The sequence below is a fragment of the Pseudophryne corroboree genome, chromosome 9 (genome assembly GCF_028390025.1).
Source record: "Pseudophryne corroboree isolate aPseCor3 chromosome 9, aPseCor3.hap2, whole genome shotgun sequence".
NCBI classification, from domain to species: domain Eukaryota; kingdom Metazoa; phylum Chordata; class Amphibia; order Anura; family Myobatrachidae; genus Pseudophryne; species Pseudophryne corroboree.
The window spans coordinates 471287056-471310672 of NC_086452.1; the positions used below are offsets into that span (position 1 = coordinate 471287056).

The window sequence follows — 23617 nt, forward strand, 5'->3', positions numbered from 1 at the left end:
GGAGGGGGCACCAGGAGACAGCTAGTACTGCCTGGCACAATGGACGGGGCACCAGGAGACAGCTAGTACTGCCTGGCACAATGGACGGGGCACCAGGAGACAGCTAGTACTGCCTGGCACAATGGAGGGGGCACCAGGAGACAGCTAGTACTGCCTGGCACAATAGACGGGGCACCAGGAGATAGCTAGTACTGCGTGGCACAATGGACAAGGCACCAGGAGATAGCTAGTACTGCGTGGCACAATGGAGGGGGCACCAGGAGACAGCTAGTACTGCCTGGCTCAATGGACGGGGCACCAGGAGACAGCTAGTACTGCCTGGCACAATGGAGGGGGCACCAGGAGACAGCTAGTACTGCCTGGCACAATGGAGGGGGCACCAGGAGACAGCTAGTACTGCCTGGCACAATAGACGGGGCACCAGGAGACAGCTAGCACTGCCTGGCACAATGGAGGGGGCACCAGGAGACAGCTAGTACTGCCTGGCACAATGGAGGGGGCACCAGGAGACAGCTAGTACTGCCTGGCACAATGGAGGGGGCACCAGGAGACAGCTAGTACTGCCTGGCACAATAGACGGGGCACCAGGAGACAGCTAGTGCTGCGTGGCACAATGGACGGGGCACCAGGAGACAGCTAGTAATGCGTGGCACAAAGGACGGGGCACCAGGAGACAGCTAGCACTGCCTGGCACAATGGACGGGGCACCAGGAGACAGCTAGTACTGCCTGGCACAATGGATGGGGCACCAGGAGACAGCTAGTACTGCCTGGCACAATGGATGGGGCACCAGGGGACAGCTAGTACTGCCTTGCACAATGGACGGGGTACCAGGAGACAGCTAGTACTGCCTTGCACAATGGACGGGGCACCAGGAGACAGCTAGTACTGCCTGGCACAATAGACGGGGCACCAGGAGACAGCTAGTACTGCCTGGCACAATGGAGGGGGCACCAGGAGACAGCTAGTACTGCCTGGCACAATGGAGGGGGCACCAGGAGACAGCTAGTACTGCCTGGCACAATAGACGGGGCACCAGGAGACAGCTAGTGCTGCGTGGCACAATGGACGGGGCACCAGGAGACAGCTAGTACTGCCTGGCACAATGGACGGGGCACCAGGAGACAGCTAGTACTGCCTGGCACAATGGATGGGGCACCAGGAGACAGCTAGTACTGCCTGGCACAATGGATGGGGCACCAGGAGACAGCTAGTACTGCCTGGCACAATGGATGGGGCACCAGGAGACAGCTAGAACTGCCTTGCACAATGGACGGGGCACCAGGAGACAGCTAGTACTGCCTGGCACAATGGACGGGGCACCAGGAGACTGCTAGTACTGCCTGGCACAATGGACGGTGCACCAGGAGACAGCTAGTACTGCCTGGCACAATGGACGGGGCACCAGGAGACAGCTAGAATAGCCTGGCACAATGGACGGAGCACCAGGAGACAGCTAGAAAAGCCTGGCACAATGGACGTGGCACCAGGAGATAGCTAGTACTGCCTGGCACATTGAACGGGGCACCGGGAGACAGCTAATACTGCCTGGCACAATGGAGGGGACATCGGGAGACAGCTAGTACTGCCTGGCACAATGGACATGCACCAGGAGACAGCTAGTACTGCCTGGCACAATGGAGGGGGCATCAGGAGACAGCTAGTACTGCCTGACACAATGGACGGGGCACCAGGAGACAGCAAGTACTGCCTGGCACAATGGTCGGGGCACCAGGAGACAGCTAGTACTGCCTGGCACAATGGACGGGGCACCAGGAGACAGCTAATACTGCCTGGCACAATGGACGGGGCACCAGGAGACAGCTAATACTGCCTGGCACAATGGAGGGGACATCGGGAGACAGCTAGTACTGCCTGGCACAATGGACATGCACCAGGAGACAGCTAGTACTGCCTGGCACAATGGAGGGGGCATCAGGAGACAGCTAGTACTGCCTGACACAATGGACGGGGCACCAGGAGACAGCTAGTACTGCCTGGCACAATGGTCGGGGCACCAGGAGACAGCTAGTACTGCCTGACACAATGGACGGGGCACCAGGAGATAGCTAGTACTGCCTGGCACAATGGAAGGGGCACCAGGAGACAGCTAGCACTGCCTGGCACAATGGTCGGGGCACCAGGAGACAGCTAGTACTGCCTGGCACAAAGGACGGGGCATCAGGAGACAGCTAGTACTGCCTGGAACAATGGACGGGGCACCAGGAGACAGCTAGTACTGCCTGGCACAATAGACGGGGCACCAGGAGACAGCTAGGACTGCCTGGAACAATGGACGGGGCACCAGGAGACAGCTAGTACTGCCTGGCACAATGGATGGGGCACCAGGAGACAGCTAGTGCTGCCTGGCACAATGGACGGGGCACCAGGAGACAGCTAGTGCAGCCTGGCACAATGGACGGGGCACCAGGAGACAGCTAGTGCAGCCTGGCACAATGGATGGGGCACCAGGAGACAGCTAGTGCAGCCTGGCACAATGGATGGGGCACCGGGTGACAGCTAGTACTGCCTGGCACAATGGACGGGGCACCGGGAGACAGCTAGTACTGCCTGGCACAATGGACGGGGCACCGGGAGACAGCTAGTACTGCCTGGCACAATGGAGGGGGCACCGGGAGACAGCTAGTACTGCCTGGCACAATGGACGGGGCACCAGGAGACAGCTAGTACTGCCTGGCACAATGGACGGGGCACCAGGAGACAGCTAGTACTGCCTGGCACAATGGACGGGGCACCAAGAGACAGCTAGTACAGCCTGGCACAATGGACGGGGCATCAGGAGACAGCTAGTGTTGCCTGGCACAATGGTCGGAGCACCAGAAGATAGCTAGTGCTGCCTGGCACAAGGGACAGGGCACCAGGAGACAGCTAGTACTGCCTGGCACAATGGACAGGGCACCAGGAGACAGCTAGTACTGCCTGGCACAATGGACGGGGCACCAGGAGACAGCTAGTACTGCCTGGCACAATGGACGGGGCACCAGGAGACAGCTAGTACTGCCTGGCACAATGGACGGGGCACCAGGAGACAGCTAGTACTGCCTGGCACAATGGACGGGGCACCAGGAGACAGCTAGTACTGCCTGGCACAATGGACGGGGCACCAGGAGATAGCTAGTGCTGCCTGGCACAATGGACAGGGCACCAGGAAACAGCTAGTACTGCCTGGCACAATGGACAGGGCACCAGGAAACAGTTAGTACTGCCTGGCACAATGGACGGGGCCCCCGGAGATAGCTAGTACTGCCTGGCACAATGGACGGGGCACCGGGAGACAGCTAGTACTGCCTGGCACAATGGAGGGGGCACCGGGAGACAGCTAGTACTGTCTGGCACAATGGTCGGGGCACCAGGAGACAGCTAGTACTGCCTGACACAATGGACGGGGCACCAGGAGATAGCTAGTACTGCCTGGCACAATGGAAGGGGCACCAGGAGACAGCTAGTACTGCCTGGCACAATGGTCGGGGCACCAGGAGACAGCTAGTACTGCCTGGCACAAAGGACGGGGCATCAGGAGACAGCTAGTACTGCCTGGAACAATGGACGGGGCACCAGGAGACAGCTAGTACTGCATGGAACAATGGACGGGGCACCAGGAGACAGCTAGTACTGCCTGGCACAATGGACGGGGCACCATGAGACAGCTAGGACTGCCTGGAACAATGGACGGGGCACCAGGAGACAGCTAGTGCTGCCTGGCACAATGGTCGGAGCACCAGAAGATAGCTAGTGCTGCCTGGCACAATGGTCGGAGCACCAGAAGATAGCTAGTGCTGCCTGGCACAATGGTCGGAGCACCAGAAGATAGCTAGTGCTGCCTGGCACAATGGACAGGGCACCAGGAGACAGCTAGTACTGCCTGGCACAATGGACAGGGCACCAGGAGACAGCTAGTACTGCCTGGCACAATGGATGGGGCACCAGGAGACAGCTAGTACTGCCTGGCACAATGGACGGGGCACCAGGAGACAGCTAGTACTGCCTGGCACAATGGACGGGGCACCAGGAGACAGCTAGTCATGCCTGGCACAACGGACGGGGCACCAGGAGATAGCTAGTGCTGCCTGGCACAATGGACAGGGCACCAGGAAACAGCTAGTACTGCCTGGCACAATGGACAGGGCACCAGGAAACAGTTAGTACTGCCTGGCACAATGGACAGGGCACCAGGAGACAGCTAGTACTGCCTGGCACAATGGACGGGGCACCCGGAGATAGCTAGTACTGCCTGGCACAATGGACAGTGCACCAGGAGACAGCTAGTACTGCCTGGCACAATGGACGGGTCAGAAGGATACAGCTAGTACTGCCTGGCACAATGGACGGGGCAGAAGGATACAGCTAGTACTGCCTGGAACAATGGACGGGGCACCAGGAGACAGCTAATACTGTCTGGCACAATGGAGGGGACATCGGGAGACAGCTAGTACTGCCTGGCACAATGGACGTGCACCAGGAGACAGCTAGTACTGCCTGGTACAATGGAGGGGGCATCAGGAGACAGCTAGTACTGCCTGACACAATGGAGGGGGCACCAGGAGACAGCTAGTACTGCCTGGCATAACGGACGGGGCACCAGGAGACAGCTAGTACTGCCTGGCACAATGGACGGGGCACCAGGAGACAGCTAGTACTGCCTGGCACAATGGACGGGGCACCAGGAGACAGCTAGTACTTCCTGTCACAATGGACGGGGCACCAGGAGACCACTAGTACTGCCTGGCACAATGGAGGGGACATCGGGAGACAGCTAGTACTGCCTGGCACAATGGAGGGGACATCGGGAGACAGCTAGTACTGCCTGGCACAATGGAGGGGACATCGGGAGACAGCTAGTACTGCCTGGCACAATGGAGGGGACATCGGGAGACAGCTAGTACTGCCTGGCACAATGGAGGGGACATCGGGAGACAGCTAGTACTGCCTGGCACAATGGACGGGGCACCAGGAGACAGCTAGTACTGCCTGGCATAATGGACGGGGCACCAGGAGACAGCTAGTATTGCCTGGCACAATGGACGGGGCACCAGGAGACAGCTAGTACTGCCTGGCACAATGGTCGGGGCACCAGGAGACAGCTAGTACTGCCTGGCACAATGGTCGGGGCACCAGAAGATAGCTAGTGCTGCCTGGCACAATGGACAGGGCACCAGGAGACAGCTAGTACTGCCTGGCACAATGGACGGGGCACCAGGAGACAGCTAGTACTGCCTGGCACAATGGACGGGGCACCAGAAGACTTCTAGTACTGCCTGGCACAATGGAGGGGACATCGGGAGACAGCTAGTACTGCCTGGCACAATGGAGGGGCATCGGGAGACAGCTAGTACTGCCTGGCACAATGGAGGGGCATCGGGAGACAGCTAGTACTGCCTGGCACAATGGAGGGGACATCGGGAGACAGCTAGCACTGCCTGGCACAATGGAGGGGACATCGGGAGACAGCTAGTACTGCCTGGCACAATGGAGGGGACATCGGGAGACAGCTAGTACTGCCTGGCACAATGGAGGGGACATCGGGAGACAGCTAGTACTGCCTGGCACAATGGACGGGGCACCAGGAGACAGCTAGTACTGCCTGGCATAATGGACGGGGCACCAGGAGACAGCTAGTACTGCCTGGCACAATGGACGGGGCACCAGGAGACAGCTAGTACTGCCTGGCACAATGGACGGGGCACCAGAAGACAGCTAGTACTGCCTGGCACAATGGAGGGGGCACCAGGAGACAGCTAATACTGCCTGGCACAATGGAGGGGGCACCAGGAGACAGCTAGTACTGCCTGGAACAATGGACGGGGCACCAGGAGACAGCTAGTACTGCCTGGCACAATGGACGGGGCACCAGGAGACAGCTAGTACTGCCTGGCACAATGGACGGGGCACCAGAAGATAGCTAGTGCTGCCTGGCACAATGGAGGGAGCACCAGGAGACAGCTAGTACTGCCTGGCACAATGGACGGGGCACCAGGAGACAGCTAGTACTGCCTGGCACAATGGACGGGGCACCAGAAGATAGCTAGTGCTGCCTGGCACAATGGAGGGAGCACCAGGAGACAGCTAGTACTGCCTGGCAAAATAGAGGTGGCACCAGGAGACAGCTAATACTACCTGGCTAAATGGAGAGGGCACCAGGAGACAGCTAGTACTGCCTGGCACAATGGAGAGGGCACCAGGAGACAACTAGTACTGCCTGGCACAATGGACGGAGCACCAGCAGACAGCTAGTACTGCCTGGCACAATAGAGGGGACATCGGGAGACAGCTAGTACTGCCTGGCACAATGGAGGGGGCACCAGGAGACAGCTAGTACTGCCTGGCACAATGGACGGGGCACCAGGAGACAGCTAGTACTGCCTGGCACAATGGACGGGGCACCAGGAGACAGCTAGTACTACCTGGCACAATGGACGGGGCACCAGGACACAGCTAGTACTGCCTGGCACAATGGACGGGGCACCAGGAGACAGCTAGTATTGCCTGGCACAATGGACGGGGCATCAGGAGACAGCTAGTACTGCCTGGCACAATGGTCGGGGCACCAGGAGATAGCTTGTGCTGCCTGGCACAATGGACGGGGCACCAGGAGACAGCTAGTACTGCCTGGCACAATGGACGGGGCACCAGGAGACAGCTAGTACTGCCTGGCACAATGGACGGGGCACCAGGAGACAGCTAGTACTGCCTGGCACAATGGACGGGGCACCAGGAGATAGCTAGTACTGCCTGGCACAATGGAGGGGGCACCAGGAGACAGCTAGTACTGCCTGGCACAATGGAGGGGGCACCAGGAGACAGCTAGTACTGCCTGGAACAATGGATGGGGCACCAGGAGACAGCTAGTACTGCCTGGCACAATGGACGGGGCACCAGGAGACAGCTAGTGCTGCCTGGCACAATGGACGGGGCACCAGAAGATAGCTAGTGCTGCCTGGCACAATGGAGGGGGCACCAGGCGACAGCTAGTACTGCCTGGCAAAATGGAGGGGGCACCAGGAGACAGCTAGTACTGCCTGGCAAAATGGAGAGGGCACCAGGAGACAGCTAGCACTGCCTGGCACAATGGAGGGGGCACCAGGAGACAGCTAGTACTGCCTGGCACAATGGACGGGGCACCAGGAGACAGCTAGTACTGCCTGGCACAATGGAGGGGACATCGGGAGACAGCTAGTACTGCCTGGCACAATGGAGGGGACATCGGGAGACAGCTAGTACTGCCTGGCACAATGGAGGGGACATCGGGAGACAGCTAGTACTGCCTGGCACAATGGAGGGGGCACCGGGAGACAGCTAGTACTGCCTGGCACAATGGAGGGGGCACCAGGAGACAGCTAGTACTGCCTGGCACAATGGACGGGGCACCAGGAGACAGCTAGTACTGCCTGGCACAATGGAGGGGACATCGGGAGACAGCTAGTACTGCCTGGCACAATGGAGGGGGCACCAGGAGACAGCTAGTACTGCCTGGCACAATGGAGGGGGCACCAGGAGACAGCTAGTACTGCCTGGCACAATGGACGGGGCATCAGGAGACAGCTAGTACTGCCTGGCACAATGTTCGGGGCACCAGGAGATAGCTAGTGCTGCCTGGCACAATGGACGGGGCACCAGGAGACAGCTACTACTGCCTGGCACTGGAGGGGGCACCAGGAGACAGCTAGTACTGCCTGGCACAATGGAGGGGGCACCAGGAGACAGCTAGTACTGCCTGGCACAATGGAGGGGGCACCAGGAGACAGCTAGTACTGCCTGGCACAATGGAGGGGGCACCAGGAGACAGCTAGTACTGCCTGGCACAATGGAGGGGGCACCAGGAGACAGCTAGTACTGCCTGGCACAATGGAGGGGGCACCAGGAGACAGCTAGTACTGTCTGGCACAATGGACGGGGCACCAGGAGACAGCTAGTACTGCCTGGCACAATGGACGGGGCACCAGGACACAGCTAGTACTGCCTGGCACAATGGACGGGGCACCAGGAGACAGCTAGTATTGCCTGGCACAATGGACGGGGCATCAGGAGACAGCTAGTACTGCCTGGCACAATGGTCGGGGCACCAGGAGATAGCTTGTGCTGCCTGGCACAATGGACGGGGCACCAGGAGACAGCTAGTACTGCCTGGCAAAATGGACGGGGCACCAGGAGACAGCTAGTACTGCCTGGCACAATGGACGGGGCACCAGGAGACAGCTAGTACTGCCTGGCACAATGGACGGGGCACCAGGAGATAGCTAGTACTGCCTGGCACAATGGAGGGGGCACCAGGAGACAGCTAGTACTGCCTGGCACAATGGAGGGGGCACCAGGAGACAGCTAGTACTGCCTGGAACAATGGATGGGGCACCAGGAGACAGCTAGTACTGCCTGGCACAATGGACGGGGCACCAGGAGACAGCTAGTGCTGCCTGGCACAATGGACGGGGCACCAGAAGATAGCTAGTACTGCCTGGCACAATGGAGGGGACATCGGGAGACAGCTAGTACTGCCTGGCACAATGGAGGGGGCACCAGGAGACAGCTAGTACTGCCTGGCACAATGGAGGGGGCACCAGGAGACAGCTAGTACTGTCTGGCACAATGGAGGGGGCACCAGGAGACAGCTAGTACTGCCTGGCACAATGGAGGGGGCACCAGGAGACAGCTAGTACTGCCTGGCACAATGGAGGGGGCACCAGGAAACAGCTAGTACTGCCTGGCACAATAGAGGGGGCACCAGGCGACAGCTAGTACTGCCTGGCAAAATGGAGGGGGCACCAGGAGACAGCTAGTACTGCCTGGCAAAATGGAGAGGGCACCAGGAGACAGCTAGCACTGCCTGGAACAATGGAGGGGGCACCAGGAGACAGCTAGTACTGCCTGGCACAATGGACGGGGCACCAGGAGACAGCTAGTACTGCCTGGCACAATGGAGGGGACATCGGGAGACAGCTAGTACTGCCTGGCACAATGGAGGGGACATCGGGAGACAGCTAGTATTGCCTGGCACAATGGAGGGGACATCGGGAGACAGCTAGTACTGCCTGGCACAATGGAGGGGGCACCGGGAGACAGCTAGTACTGCCTGGCACAATGGAGGGGGCACCAGGAGACAGCTAGTACTGCCTGGCACAATGGACGGGGCACCAGGAGACAGCTAGTACTGCCTGGCACAATGGAGGGGACATCGGGAGACAGCTAGTACTGCCTGGCACAATGGAGGGGGCACCAGGAGACAGCTAGTACTGCCTGGCACAATGGAGGGGGCACCAGGAGACAGCTAGTACTGCCTGGCACAATGGACGGGGCATCAGGAGACAGCTAGTACTGCCTGGCACAATGTTCGGGGCACCAGGAGATAGCTAGTGCTGCCTGGCACAATGGATGGGGCACCAGGAGACAGCTACTACTGCCTGGCACTGGAGGGGGCACCAGGAGACAGCTAGTACTGCCTGGCACAATGGAGGGGGCACCAGGAGACAGCTAGTACTGCCTGGCACAATGGAGGGGGCACCAGGAGACAGCTAGTACTGCCTGGCACAATGGAGGGGGCACCAGGAGACAGCTAGTACTGCCTGGCACAATGGAGGGGGCACCAGGAGACAGCTAGTACTGTCTGGCACAATGGAGGGGGGCACCAGGAGACAGCTAGTACTGCCTGGCACAATGGAGGGGGCACCAGGAGACAGCTAGTACTGCCTGGCACAATGGAGGGGGCACCAGGAAACAGCTAGTACTGCCTGGCACAATAGAGGGGGCACCAGGAGACAGCTAGTACTGCCTGGCACAATGGAGGGGGCACCAGGAGACAGCTAGTACTGCCTGGCACAATGGAGGGGGCACCAGGAGACAGCTAGTACTGCCTGGCACAATGGAGGGGGCACCAGGAGACAGCTAGTACTGCCTGGCACAATGGATGGGGCACCAGGAGACAGCTAGTACTGCCTGGCACAATGGATGGGGCACCAGGAGACAACTAGTACTGCCTGGCACAATGGACAGGGCACCAGGAGACAGCTAGTACTGCCTGGCACAATGGACGGGGCACCAGGAGACAGCTAGTACTGCCTGGCACAATGGACGGGGCACCAGGAGACAGCTAGTACTGCCTGGCACAATGGACGTGCACCAGGAGACAGCTAGTACTGCCTGGCACAATGGACGTGCACCAGGAGACAGCTAGTACTGCCTGGCACAATGGACAGGGCACCAGGAGACAGCTAGTACTGCCTGGCACAATGGACAGGGCACCAGGAGACAACTAGTACTGCCTGGCACAATGGACGGGGCACCAGGAGACCGCTAGTACTGCCTGGCACAATGGAGGGGACATCGGGAGACAGCTAGTACTGCCTGGCACAATGGAGGGGACATCGGGAGACAGCTAGTACTGCCTGGCACAATGGAGGGGACATCGGGAGACAGCTAGTACTGCCTGGCACAATGGAGGGGACATCGGGAGACAGGTAGTACTGCCTGGCACAATGGACGGGGCACCAGGAGACAGCTAGCACTGCCTGGCACAATGGACGGGGCACCAGGAGACAGCTAGTATTGCCTGGCACAATGGACGGGGCACCAGGAAACAGCTAGTACTGCCTGGCACAATGGACGGGGCACCAGGAAACAGCTAGTACTGCCTGGCACAATGGACGGGGCACCAGGAAACAGCTAGTACTGCCTGGCACAATGGTCGGGGCACCAGAAGATAGCTAGTGCTGCCTGGCACAATGGACAGGGCACCAGGAGACAGCTAGTACTGCCTGGCACAATGGACGGGGCACCAGAAGACAGCTAGTACTGCCTGGCACAATGGAGGGGGCACAAGGAGACAGCTAATACTGCCTGGCACAATGGAGGGGGCACAAGGATACAGCTAATACTGCCTGGCACAATGGAGGGGGCACCAGGAGACAGCTAGTACTGCCTGGAACAATGGACGGGGCACCAGGAGACAGCTAGTACTGCCTGGCACAATGGACGGGGCACCAGGAGACAGCTAGTACTGCCTGGCAAAATGGAGAGGGCACCAGGAGACAGCTAGTACTGCCTGGCACAATGGAGAGGGCACCAGGAGACAACTAGTACTGCCTGGCACAATGGACGGAGCACCAGCAGACAGCTAGTACTGCCTGGCACAATAGAGGGGACATCGGGAGACAGCTAGTACTGCCTGGCACAATGGACGGGGCACCAGGAGACAGCTAGTACTGCCTGGCACAATGGACGGGGCACCAGGAGACAGCTAGTATTGCGTGGCACAATGGACGGGGCATCAGGAGACAGCTAGTACTGCCTGGCACAATGGTCGGGGCACCAGGAAATAGCTAGTGCTGCCTGGCACAATGGACGGGGCACCAGGAGACAGCTAGTACTGCCTGGCACAATGGACGGGGCACCAGGAGACAGCTAGTACTGCCTGGCACAATGAACGGGGCACCAGGAGATAGCTAGTACTGCCTGGCACAATGGAGGGGGCACCAGGAGACAGCTAGTACTGCCTGGCACAATGGACGGGGCACCAGGAGACAGCTAGTACTGCCTGGAACAATGGACGGGGCACCAGGAGACAGCTAGTACTGCCTGGCACAATGGACGGGGCACCAGGAGACAGCTAGTACTGCCTGGCACAATGGAGGGGGCACCAGGAGACAGCTAGTACTGCCTGGCACAATGGAGGGGGCACCAGGAGACAGCTAGAACTGCCTGGCACAATGGAGGGGGCACCAGGAGACAGCTAGTACTGCCTGGCACAATGGAGGGGGCACCAGGACATAGCTAGTACTGCCTGGCACAATGGAGGGGGCACCAGGAGACAGCTAGTACTGCCTGGCACAATGGAGGGGGCACCAGGAGACAGCTAGTACTGCCTGGCACAATGGACGGGGCACCAGGAGACAGCTAGTATTGCGTGGCACAATGGACGGGGCATCAGGAGACAGCTAGTACTGCCTGGTACAATGGTCGGGGCACCAGGAGATAGCTAGTGCTGCCTGGCACAATGGACGGGGCACCAGGAGACAGCTAGTACTGCCTGGCACAATGGACGGGGCACCAGGAGACAGCTAGTACTGCCTGGCACAATGGACGGGGCACCAGAAGATAGCTAGTGCTGCCTGGCACAATGGAGGGGGCACCAGGAGACAGCTAGTACTGCCTGGCAAAATGGAGGGGGCACCAGGAGACAGCTAGTACTGCCTGGCAAAATGGTGAGGGCACCAGGAGACAGCTAGTACTGCCTGGCACAATGGAGGGGACATCGGGAGACAGCTAGTACTGCCTGACACAATGGAGGGGACATCGGGAGACAGCTAGTACTGCCTGGCACAATGGAGGGGACATCGAGAGACAGCTAGTACTGCCTGGCACAATGGACGTGCACCAGGAGACAGCTAGTACTGCCCGGCACAATGGACGGGGCACCAGGAGACCGCTAGTACTGCCTGGCACAATGGAGGGGACATCGGGAAACAGCTAGTACTGCCTGGCACAATGGAGGGGACATCGGGAGACAGCTAGTACTGCCTGGCACAATGGAGGGGACATCGGGAGACCGCTAGTACTGCCTGGCACAATGGAGGGGACATCGGGAGACAGCTAGTACTGCCTGGCACAATGGAGGGGACATCGGGAGACAGCTAGTACTGCCTGGCACAATGGAGGGGACATCGGGAGACAGCTAGTACTGCCTGGCACAATGGACGGGGCACCAGGAGACAGCTAGTACTGCCTGGCATAATGGACGGGGGCACCAGGAGACAGCTAGTACTGCCTGGCACAATGGAGGGGGCACCAGGAGACAGCTAGTACTGCCTGGCACAATGGAGGGGGCACCAGGAGACAACTAGTACTGCCTGGCACAATGGAGGGGGCACCAGGAGACAGCTAGTACTGCCTGACACAATGGAGGGGGCACCAGGAGACAGCTAGTACTGCCTGGCACAATGGAGGGGGCACCAGGAGACAGCTAGTACTGCCTGGCACAATGGAGGGGGCACCAGGAGATAGCTAGTACTGCCTGGCACAATGGAGGGGGCACCAGGAGACAGCTAGTACTGCCTGGCACAATGGAGGGGGCACCAGGAGACAGCTAGTACTGCCTGGCACAATGGAGGGGGCACCAGGAGACAGCTAGTACTGCCTGGCACAATTGATGGGGCACCAGGAGACAGCTAGTACTGCCTGGCACAATGGAGGGGGCACCAGAAGACAGCTAGTACTGCCTGGCACAATGGAGGGAGCACCAGGAGACAGCTAGTACTGCCTGGCAAAATGGAGGGGGCATCAGGAGACAGCTACTACTGCCTGGCACAATGGAGGGGGCACCAGGAGACAGCTAGTACTGCCTGGCACAATGGACGGGGCACCAAGAGACAGCTAGTACTGCCTGGCACAATGGACAGGGCACCAGGAGACAGCTAGTACTGCCTGGCACAATGGACGGGGCACCAGGAGACAGCTAGTACTGCCTGGCACAATGGACGGGGCACCAGGAGTCAGCTAGTACTGCCTGGCACAATGGACGGTGCACCAGGAGACAGCTAGTGCTGCCTGGCACAATGGACAGGGCACCAGAAAACAGCTAGTACTGCCTGGCACAATGGACGGGGCACCAGGAGACAGCTAGTACTGCCTGGCACAATGGACGGGGCACCAAGAGACAGCTAGTACTGCCTGGCACAATGGACAGGGCACCAGGAGACAGCTAGTACTGCCTGGCACAATGGACGGGGCACCAAGAGACAGCTAGTACTGCCTGGCACAATGGACAGGGCACCAGAAGACAGCTAGTACTGCCTGGCACAATGGACGGGGCACCAGGAGACAGCTAGTACTGCCTGGCACAATGGACGGGGCACCAGGAGTCAGCTAGTACTGCCTGGTACAATGGACGGTGCACCAGGAGACAGCTAGTGCTGCCTGGCACAATGGACAGGGCACCAGAAAACAGCTAGTACTGCCTGGCACAATGGACGGGGCACCAGGAGACAGCTAGTACTGCCTGGCACAATGGAGAGGGCACCAGGAGACAGCTAGTACTGCCTGGCACAATGGACAGGGCACCAGGAGACAGCTAGTACTGCCTGGCACAATGGACGGGGCACCAGGAGACAGCTAGTACTGCCTGGCACAATGGACGGGGCACCAGGAGTCAGCTAGTACTGCCTGGCACAATGGACGGGGCACCAGGAGACAGCTAGTACTGCCTGGCACAATGGACGGGGCAGCAGGAGACAGCTAGTACTGCCTGGCACAATGGACGGGGCAGAAGGCGACAGCTAGTACTGCCTGGCACAATGGACGGGGCAGAAGGATACAGCTAGTACTGCCTGGCACAATGGACGGGGCAGAAGGATACAGCTAGTACTGCCTGGCACAATGGACGGGGCACCAGGAGACAGCTAATACTGCCTGGCACAATGGAGGGGGCACTAGGAGACAGCTAGTTCTGCCTGGCACAACGGACGAGGCAGCAGGAGACAGCTAGTACTGCCTGGCACAATGGACGTGCACCAGGAGACAGCTAGTACTGCCTGGCACAATGGACGAGGCACCATGAGACAGCTAGTACTGCCTGGCACAATGGAGGGGACATCGGGAGACAGCTAGTCAGGGCCGTCTTAACAGCAGTGTGGGCCCCTGGGCACAGCAATACACTGGGGCCCCCACTCATCCTCCAGCGGTAGGGGTGAGGGGTGCTATCAGCGTTGGTAGGGGCTGTTCTATCTTCCGCACAGCATGTAGGACCTGGAGCAGTAATTTATGCTAATTACTCCTTTACTGAACAGATGGGGCGGGATGGAGAACACTAAACTGTAGAAGGAGGCATTGGGCTGAATGAAGGGGCCCCGGTACATGACTTCCAGGGTGGTAGGGGGTGTTTAATACATAAGGGAGGGGTAGATAGTGGAGTGGGCTTAATTTTCATCATTTTCTGGTGAGAGAGCAGCTTACTTGACTGCAGATATCTCAAGTTCCTTAGCTTTGAATGGGATAAAAAAAAACTAGAGAGTCCCACCTGTCAGGAGATACTGGGGACTTGGGGATCAGAGTTCAGGAGCCAGAGCAATCCACCAACAAATATATAAAACTGCATATTAGGCATGTGGAGCTGGAGCAGGGACCAGCTGCTGGAAGGCTGATATCTCTGGTTCTGGGCATAGTAGAGACAAGCTGCCAGTATCCACCGAAAGTGGAGAGTCCCAGATTTTGAAATGTACCCTCAGAAAAACTCTAAGTCATACAGAGCCCGAGATATCTGGCTGGGAAGAGTAATTAACAGGCTTGGATGGGGACCACTGCTTTGAAGTCCGAAGTCTCTGGTTCCACAGGGCCGATTTTCAAAAATCTGGTACCCCTGGAAAGAGGGGCCTCTCAGCTATCAGCCTAGGGCCCTTATACTCCTGGGGCCCTTGGGCAAGAGCCCATTGAGCCCATACGAAAAGACGGCCCTGCAGCTAGTACTGCCTGGCACAATGGAGGGGACATCGGGAGACAGCTAGTACTGCCTGGCACAATGGAGGGGGCACCGGGAGACAGCTATTACTGCCTGGCACAATGGACGGGGCACCGGGAGACAGCTAGTACTGCCTGGCACAATGGACGGGGCACCAGGAGACAGCTAGTACTGCCTGGCACAATGGACGGGGCACCAGGAGACAGCTAGTACTGCCTGGCACAATGGACGGGGCACCAGGAGACAGCTAGTACTGCCTGGCACAATGGACGGGGCACCAGGAGACAGCTAGTACTGCCTGGCACAATGGACGGGGCATCAGGAGACAGCTAGTACTGCCTGGCACAATGGAGGGGGAACCAGGAGACAGCTAGTACTGCCTGGCACAATGGAGGGGGCACCAGGAGACAGCTAGTACTGCCTGGCACAATGGAGGGCGCACCAGGAGACAGCTAGTACTGCCTGGCACAATGGACGGGGCATCAGGAGACAGCTAGTACTGCCTGGCACAATGGACGGGGCATCAGGAGACAGCTAGTACTGCCTGGCACAATGGAGGGGGCACCAGGAGACAGCTAGTACTGCCTGGCACAATGGAGGGGGCACCAGGAGACAGCTAGTACTGCCTGGCACAATGGATGGGGCACCAGGAGACAGCTAGTACTGCCTGGCACAATGGACGGGGCATCAGGAGACAGCTAGTACTGCCTGGCACAATGGAGGGGGCACCAGGAGACAGCTAGTACTGCCTGGCACAATGGACAGGGCACCAGGAGACAGCTAGTACTGCCTGGCACAATGGAGGGGGCACCAGGAGACAGCTAGTACTACCTGGCACAATGGAGGGGGCACCAGGAGACAGCTAGTTCTGCCTGGCACAATGGAGGGGGCACCAGGAGACAGCTAGTACTACCTGGCACAATGGAGGGGGCACCAGGAGACAGCTAGTTCTGCCTGGCACAATGGAGGGGGCACCAGGAGACAGCTAGTTCTGCCTGGCACAATGGAGGGGGCACCAGGAGACAGCTAGTACTGCCTGGCACAATGGAGGGGGCACCAGGAGATAGCTAGTTCTGCCTGGCACAATGGAGGGGGCACCAGGAGACAGCTAGTACTGCCTGGCACAATGGACGGGGCACCAGGAGACAGCTAGTTCTGCCTGGCACAATGGAGGGGGCACCAGGAGACAGCTAGTACTGCCTGGCACAATGGAGGGGGCACCAGGAGACATCTAGTGCTGATGGTTTATAGTTATAAACCAGAGGCTGTTACCAGTCAGTATGAATGCAGAATGTAAGCACATATATATGTTTCTGAGCGTGAGTTGTCAGGCATGAGATACACTGTACGTGCTCGGTCTCTTACCTTGCATGGCTGTTGTGAGCCTTTGCCAGTTCTGGAGCGTTCCCGATGGCATAACCTTTACTCTGAGAGAGAAGAGAGAACACTGACTCAGATGTATATATGAGCTGGCACCTGTAGTTCTTCCCAGCAGGGCCGGGCCGATGGATGCAGAGGGAAGGGAGGCAGCGGTTCCATCAGACCTGCCCACACCTCACCTGCTGGGTAAGGCCCAGACACTGAGCTCAGCTGGCGGAATCCTGCGCACTCCTATTGGATCACGGACCTGCAACCGGACCAGAGACCAATACAAGTTCCAGTTCCTCTTCTCCACTGATCTCCAGCAGGAACCAGAAAACTGGCAGCTTCTCCTATTCCTGGCTCCCAGCGTTCAGTCTCCTCTCACTGCTGCTGCTCAGAGGAGGAAGCTCAGCTGCTATCAGCCAGTGGTCCGGCAGCAGCTCCGTGATCCAGGGGAGGTCGCCTGTGTACTTCTGCACCTGGGAAAGGGCTCTGTATCCCAGATCACTCTCCCCTCTTGCCCACTAAACAGAACCTACGTGAGGATGGAAACTAGACCCATATTTAATGTTTGGGTGCAGAGGGATAGACACTGCCCAAGGCCCTTTGGTCAGAAGAGCTGGGTTGCAGTGTGACCAGAAAGGAGCAGAGAGGGGGCCGGCATGTGAGACCATGGGGTGACTGCCTAGAGGAGCAGAGAGGGGCCGGCATGTGAGACCATGGGGTGACTGCCTAGAGGAGCAGAGAGGGGCCGGCATGTGAGACCATGGGGTGACTGCCTAGAGGAGCAGAGAGGGGCCGGCATGTGAGACCATGGGGTGACTGCCTAGAGGAGCAGAGAGGGGCCGGCATGTGAGACCATGGGGTGACTGCCTAGAGGAGCAGAGAGGGGCCGGCATGTGAGACCATGGGGTGACTGTCTAGAGGAGCAGAGAGGGGCCGGCATGTGAGACCATGGGGTGACTGCCTAGAGGAGCAGAGAGGGGCCGGCATGTGAGACCATGGGGTGACTGTCTAGAGGAGCAGAGAGGGGCCGGCATGTGAGACCATGGGGTGACTGTCTAGAGGAGCAGAGAGGGGCCGGCATGTGAGACCATGGGGTGACTGTCTAGAGGAGCAGAGAGGGGCCGGCATGTGAGACCATGGGGTGACTGCCTAGAGGAGCAGAGAGGGGCCGGCATGTGAGACCATGGGGTGACTGTCTAGAGGAGCAGAGAGGGGCCGGCTTGTGAGACCATGGGGTGACTGTCTAGAGGAGCAGAGAGGGGCCGGCATGTGAGACCATGGGGTGACTGTCTAGAGGAGCAGAGAGGGGCTGGAATGTGAGACCATGGGGTGACTGTCTAGAGGAGCAGAGAGGGGCCGGCATGTGAGACCATGGGGTGACTGCCTAGAGGAGCAGAGAGGGGCTGGAATGTGAGACCATGGGGTGACTGTCTAGAGGAGCAGAGAGGGGCCGGCATGTGAGACCATGGGGTGACTGCCTAGAGGAGCAGAGAGGGGCCGGCATGTGAGACCATGGAGTGACTGTCTAGAGGAGCAGAGAGGGGCCGGCATGTGGGTCTGACTGCCGAGAGGAGCAGAGAGGGGTCGGCATGCGAGACCATGGGGTGACTGCCTAGAAGAGCAGAGAGGGGCCGGCATGTGAGACCATGGGGTGACTGTCTAGAGGAGCAGAGAGGGGCCGGCATGTGAGACCATGGAGTGACTGCCGAGAGGAGCAGAGAGGGGTCGGCATGTGAGACCATGGGGTGACTGTCTAGAGGAGCAGAGAGGGGCCGGCATGTGAGACCATGGGGTGACTGTCTAGAGGAGCAGAGAGGGGCCGGCATGTGGGTCTGACTGCCGAGAGGAGCAGAGAGGGGTCGGCATGCGAGACCATGGGGTGACTGCCTAGAAGAGCAGAGAGGGGCCGGCATGTGAGACCATGGGGTGACTGCCTAGAGGAGCAGAGAGGGGCCGGCATGTGAGACCATGGGGTGACTGTCTAGAGGAGCAGAGAGGGGCCGGCATGTGAGACCATGGAGTGACTGCCTAGAGGAGCAGAGAGGGGCCGGAATGTGAGACCATGGGGTGACTGTCTAGAGGAGCAGAGAGGGGCCGGCATGTGAGACCATGGGGTGACCGTCTAGAGGAGCAGAGAGGGGACCATGAGGTGACTGCCTAGAGGAGCAGAGGGGGCCGGCGTGTGAGACCATGGGGTGACTGTCTAGAGGAGCAGAGAGGGGCCGGCATGCGAGACCATGGGGTGACTGCCTAGAAGAGCAGAGAGGGGCCGGCATGTGAGACCATGGGGTAACTGCCTAGAGGAGCAGAGAGGGGCCCGCTTGTGAGACCATGGGGTGACTGTCTAGAGGAGCAGAGAGGGGCCGGCATGTGAGACCATGGGGTGACTGCCTAGAGGAGCAGAGAGGGGCCCGCTTGTGAGACCATGGGGTGACTGCCTAGAGGAGCAGAGAGGGGCCCGCTTGTGAGACCATGGGGTGACTGCCTAGAGGAGCAGAGAGGGGCCCGCTTGTGAGACCATGGGGTGACTGCCTAGAGGAGCAGAGAGGGGCCGGCATGTGGGTCTGACTGCCGAGAGGAGCAGAGAGGGGTCGGCATGCGAGACCATGGGGTGACTGCCTAGAAGAGCAGAGAGGGGCCGGCATGTGAGACCATGGGGTGACTGCCTAGAGGAGCAGAGAGGGGCCGGAATGTGAGACCATGGGGTGACTGCCGAGAGGAGCAGAGAGGGGCCGGCATGTGAGACCATGGGGTGACTGCCTAGAGGAGCAGAGAGGGGCCGGCATGTGGGTCTGACTGCCGAGAGGAGCAGAGAGGGGTCGGCATGCGAGACCATGGGGTGACTGCCTAGAAGAGCAGAGAGGGGCCGGCATGTGAGACCATGGGGTGACTGCCTAGAGGAGCAGAGAGCGGCCGGCATGTGAGACCATGGGGTGACTGTCTAGAGGAGCAGAGGGGGCCGGCATGCGAGACCATGGGGTGACTGCCTAGACGAGCAGAGAGGGGCCGGCATGTGAGACCATGGGGTGACTGCCTAGAGGAGCAGAGGGGGCCGGCATGTGAGACCATGGGGTGACTGTCTAGAGGAGCAGAGGGGGCCGGCATGCGAGACCATGGGGTGACTGCCTAGAAGAGCAGAGAGGGGCCGGCATGTGAGACCATGGGGTGACTGCCTAGAGGAGCAGAGGGGGCCGGCATGTGAGACCATGGGGTGACTGCCTAGAGGAGCAGAGGGGGCCGGCATGTGAGACCATGGGGTGACTGCCTAGAGGAGCAGAGAGGGGCCGGCATGTGAGACCATGGGGTGACTGTCTAGAGGAGCAGAGAGGGGCCGGCATGTGAGACCATGGGGTGACTGTCTAGAGGAGCAGAGAGGGGCCGGCATGTGGGTCTGACTGCCGAGAGGAGCAGAGAGGGGTCGGCATGTGAGACCATGGGGTGACTGTCTAGAGGAGCAGAGAGGGGACGGCATGTGAGACCATGGGGTGACTGTCTAGAGGAGCAGAGAGGGGCCGGCATGTGGGTCCATGGAGTGACTGCCGAGAGGAGCAGAGAGGTGCCGGCATGTGGGTCCATGGAGTGACCACTTAGTGGAGCAGAGAGGGGCCGGCTTGTGAGACCATGGAGTGACCACTTAGTGGAGCAGAGAGGGGACGGCATGTGGTACCATGGAGTGAATACCTAGAGGAGCAGAGAGGGGACGGCATGTGAGACCATGGAGTGAATACCTAGAGGAGCAGAGAGGGACGGAATGTGAGACCATGGAGTGACCACTTAGTGGAGCAGAGAGGGGCCGGCATGTGAGACCATGGAGTGACTACTTAGTGGAGCAGAGAGGGCCGGCATGTGGGACCATGGAGTGAATACCTAGAGGAGCAGAGAGGGGACGGCATGTGAGACCATGGAGTGAATACCTAGAGGAGCAGAGAGGGACGGAATGTGAGACCATGGAGTGACCACTTAGTGGAGCAGAGAGGGGCCGGCATGTGAGACCATGGAGTGACCACTTAGTGGAGCAGAGAGGGGACGGCTTGTGAGACCATGGAGTGACTGTCTAGAGGAGCAGAGAGGGGCCGGCTTGTGAGACCATGGAGTGACTACTTAGTGGAGCAGAGAGGGTCGGCATGTGAGACCATGGAGTGAATACCTAGAGGAGCAGAGAGGGACGGTATGTGAGACCATGGAGTGACGACTTAGTGGAGCAGAGAGGGCCGGCATGTGAGACCATGGAGTGACTGTCTAAAGGAGCAGAGAGGGCCGGCATGTGAGACCATGGAGTGACTGTCTAGAGGAGCAGAGAGGGGCCCGCTTATGAGACCATGGAGTAACTGTCTAGAGGAGCAGAGAGGGGCCGGCTTGTGAGACCATGGGGTGACTGTCTAGAGGAGCAGAGAGGGACGGCATGTAAGACCATGGAGTGACTGTCTAGAGGAGCAGAGAGGGGCCGGCTTGTGAGACCATGGAGTGACTGTCTAGAAGAGCAGAGAGGGGCCGGCTTGTGAGACCATGGAGTCACTGTCTAGAGGAGCAGAGAGGGGCCGGCATGTGAGACCACGGAGTGAATACCTAGAGGAGCAGAGAGGGGCCGGCATGTGAGACCATGGAGTAACCACCTAGAGGAGCAGAGGGGGCTGGCATGTGAGACCATGGAGTGACCACTTAGTGGAGCAGAGAGGGGCGGCATGTGAGACCATGGGGTGACCACCTAGAGGAGCAGAGAGGAGCCAGTATCTGGGACCATGGAGTGACTGCCTAGAGGAGCAGAGAGGAGCCAGCATGTGGGACCATGGAGTGACCACTTAGTGGAGCAGAGAGTGGCCGGCATGTGGGACCATGGAATGACCACTTAGTGGAGCAGAGAGGGCCGGCATGTGAGACCATGGAGTGAATACCTAGAGGAGCAGAGAGGGGCCGGCATGTGAGACCATGGAGTAAATACCTAGAGGAGCAGAGAGGGACGGTATGTGAGACCATGGAGTGACCACTTAGTGGAGCAGAGAGGGACGGCATGTGAGACCATGGAGTGACTGCCTAGAGGAGCAGAGAGGGGCCCGCTTGTGAGACCATGGAGTAACTGTCTAGAGGAGCAGAGAGGGGCCGGCTTGTGAGACCATGGGGTGACTGTCTAGAGGAGCAGAGAGGGGCCGGCTTGTGAGACCGTGGGGTGACTGTCTAGAGGAGCAGAGAGGGGCCGGCTTGTGAGACCATGGAGTAACTGTCTAGAGGAGCAGAGAGGGGCCGGCTTGTGAGACCATGGAGTAACTGTCTAGAGGGGCCGGCTTGTGAGACCATGGGGTGACTGTCTAGAGGAGCAGAGAGGGACGGCATGTAAGACCATGGAGTGACTGTCTAGAGGAGCAGAGAGGGGCCCGCTTGTGAGACCATGGAGTGACTGTCTAGAGGAGCAGAGAGGGGCCGGCTTGTGAGACCATGGGGTGACTGTCTAGAGGAGCAGAGAGGGGCCGGCATGTGAGACCATGGAGTGAATACCTAGAGGAGCAGAGAGGGGCCGGCATGTGAGACCATGGAGTAACCACCTAGAGGAGCAGAGAGGGCTGGCATGTGAGACCGTGGAGTAACCACCTAGAGGAGCAGAGAGGGCCGGCATATGGGACCATGGAGTGACCACTTAGTGGAGCAGAGAGGGGCGGCATGTGGGACCATGGAGTGACCACTTAGTGGAGCAGAGAGGGGCCGGCATGCGAGACCATGGAGTGACCACTTAGTGGAGCAGAGAGGGGCCGGCATGCGAGACCATGGGGTGACCGCCTAGAGGAGCAGAGAGGAGCCAGCATCTGGAACCATGGAGTGACTGCCAAGAGGAGCAGAGAGGAGCCAGCATGTGGGACCATGGAGTGACCACTTAGTGGAGCAGAGAGGGGCCAGCATGTGGGACCATGGAGTGACTGTCTAGAGGAGCAGAGGGGGTCTGGCTTGTGAGACCATGGAGTAACCACCTAGAGGAGCAGAAAGTGGCCGGCTTGTGAGACCATGGAGTGAATACCTAGAGGAGCAGAGAGGGGCCGGCATGTGAGACCATGGAGTGACCACTTAGTGGAGCAGAGAGGGGCCGGCATGTGAGACCATGGAGTGACCACTTAGTGGAGCAGAGAGGGGCCGGCTTGTGGGACCATGGAATGACCACTTAGTGGAGCAGAGAGGGCCGGCATGTGAGACCATGGAATGACTATTTAGTGGAGCAGAGAGGGGACGGCATGTGAGACCATGGAGTGACTGTCTAGAGGAGCAGAGAGGGGCCCGCTTGTGAAACCATGGAGTAACTGTCTAGAGGAGCGGGGAGGGGCCGGCTTGTGAGACCATGGGGTGACTGTCTAGAGGAGCAGAGAGGGACGGTATGTAAGACCATGGAGTGACTGTCTAGTGGAGCAGAGAGGGGCCGGCTTGTGAGACCATGGAGTGACTGTCTAGAGGAGCAGAGAGGGGACGGCATGTGAGACCATGGAGTGACCACTTAGTGGAGCAGAGAGGGGCCGTAATGTGAGAGCATGAAGTGAATACCTAGAGGAGCAGAGAGGGGCCGTAATGTGAGAGCATGGAGTGACTGTCTAGAGGACTGACTCTGTTATTCATCTGAAACTTCCAAATGATTCTGGTAAATCCCTGAAACCTTTTATAGGAACAAAGACATCACCTGGTATGTGCAGATTATAATGACCCCAGCCATTTTCCATACAAATTAAATCTGAAGCTGAGATCTTAGGACCCCTCATCATACGCCCCATACAAGCACTTACACAACGTTTCATGTAATGAAAGGGATGAATGTAAAGT

General features: G+C 58.9%; 1 protein-coding gene across 2 annotated transcripts in view; it reads right to left on the reverse strand.

The window, feature by feature from the left end:
- BAP1 (BRCA1 associated protein 1) overlaps positions 1 to 23617 on the reverse strand; it is a 152134-nt gene that overhangs the window by 122725 nt on the left and 5792 nt on the right. For both annotated transcript variants that reach the window (XM_063941358.1, XM_063941357.1), the window contains exon 6: positions 16823 to 16884. In XM_063941358.1, the coding sequence (XP_063797428.1) occupies positions 16823 to 16884 (62 nt within the window). The remainder of the gene's footprint in view (positions 1 to 16822; positions 16885 to 23617) is intronic.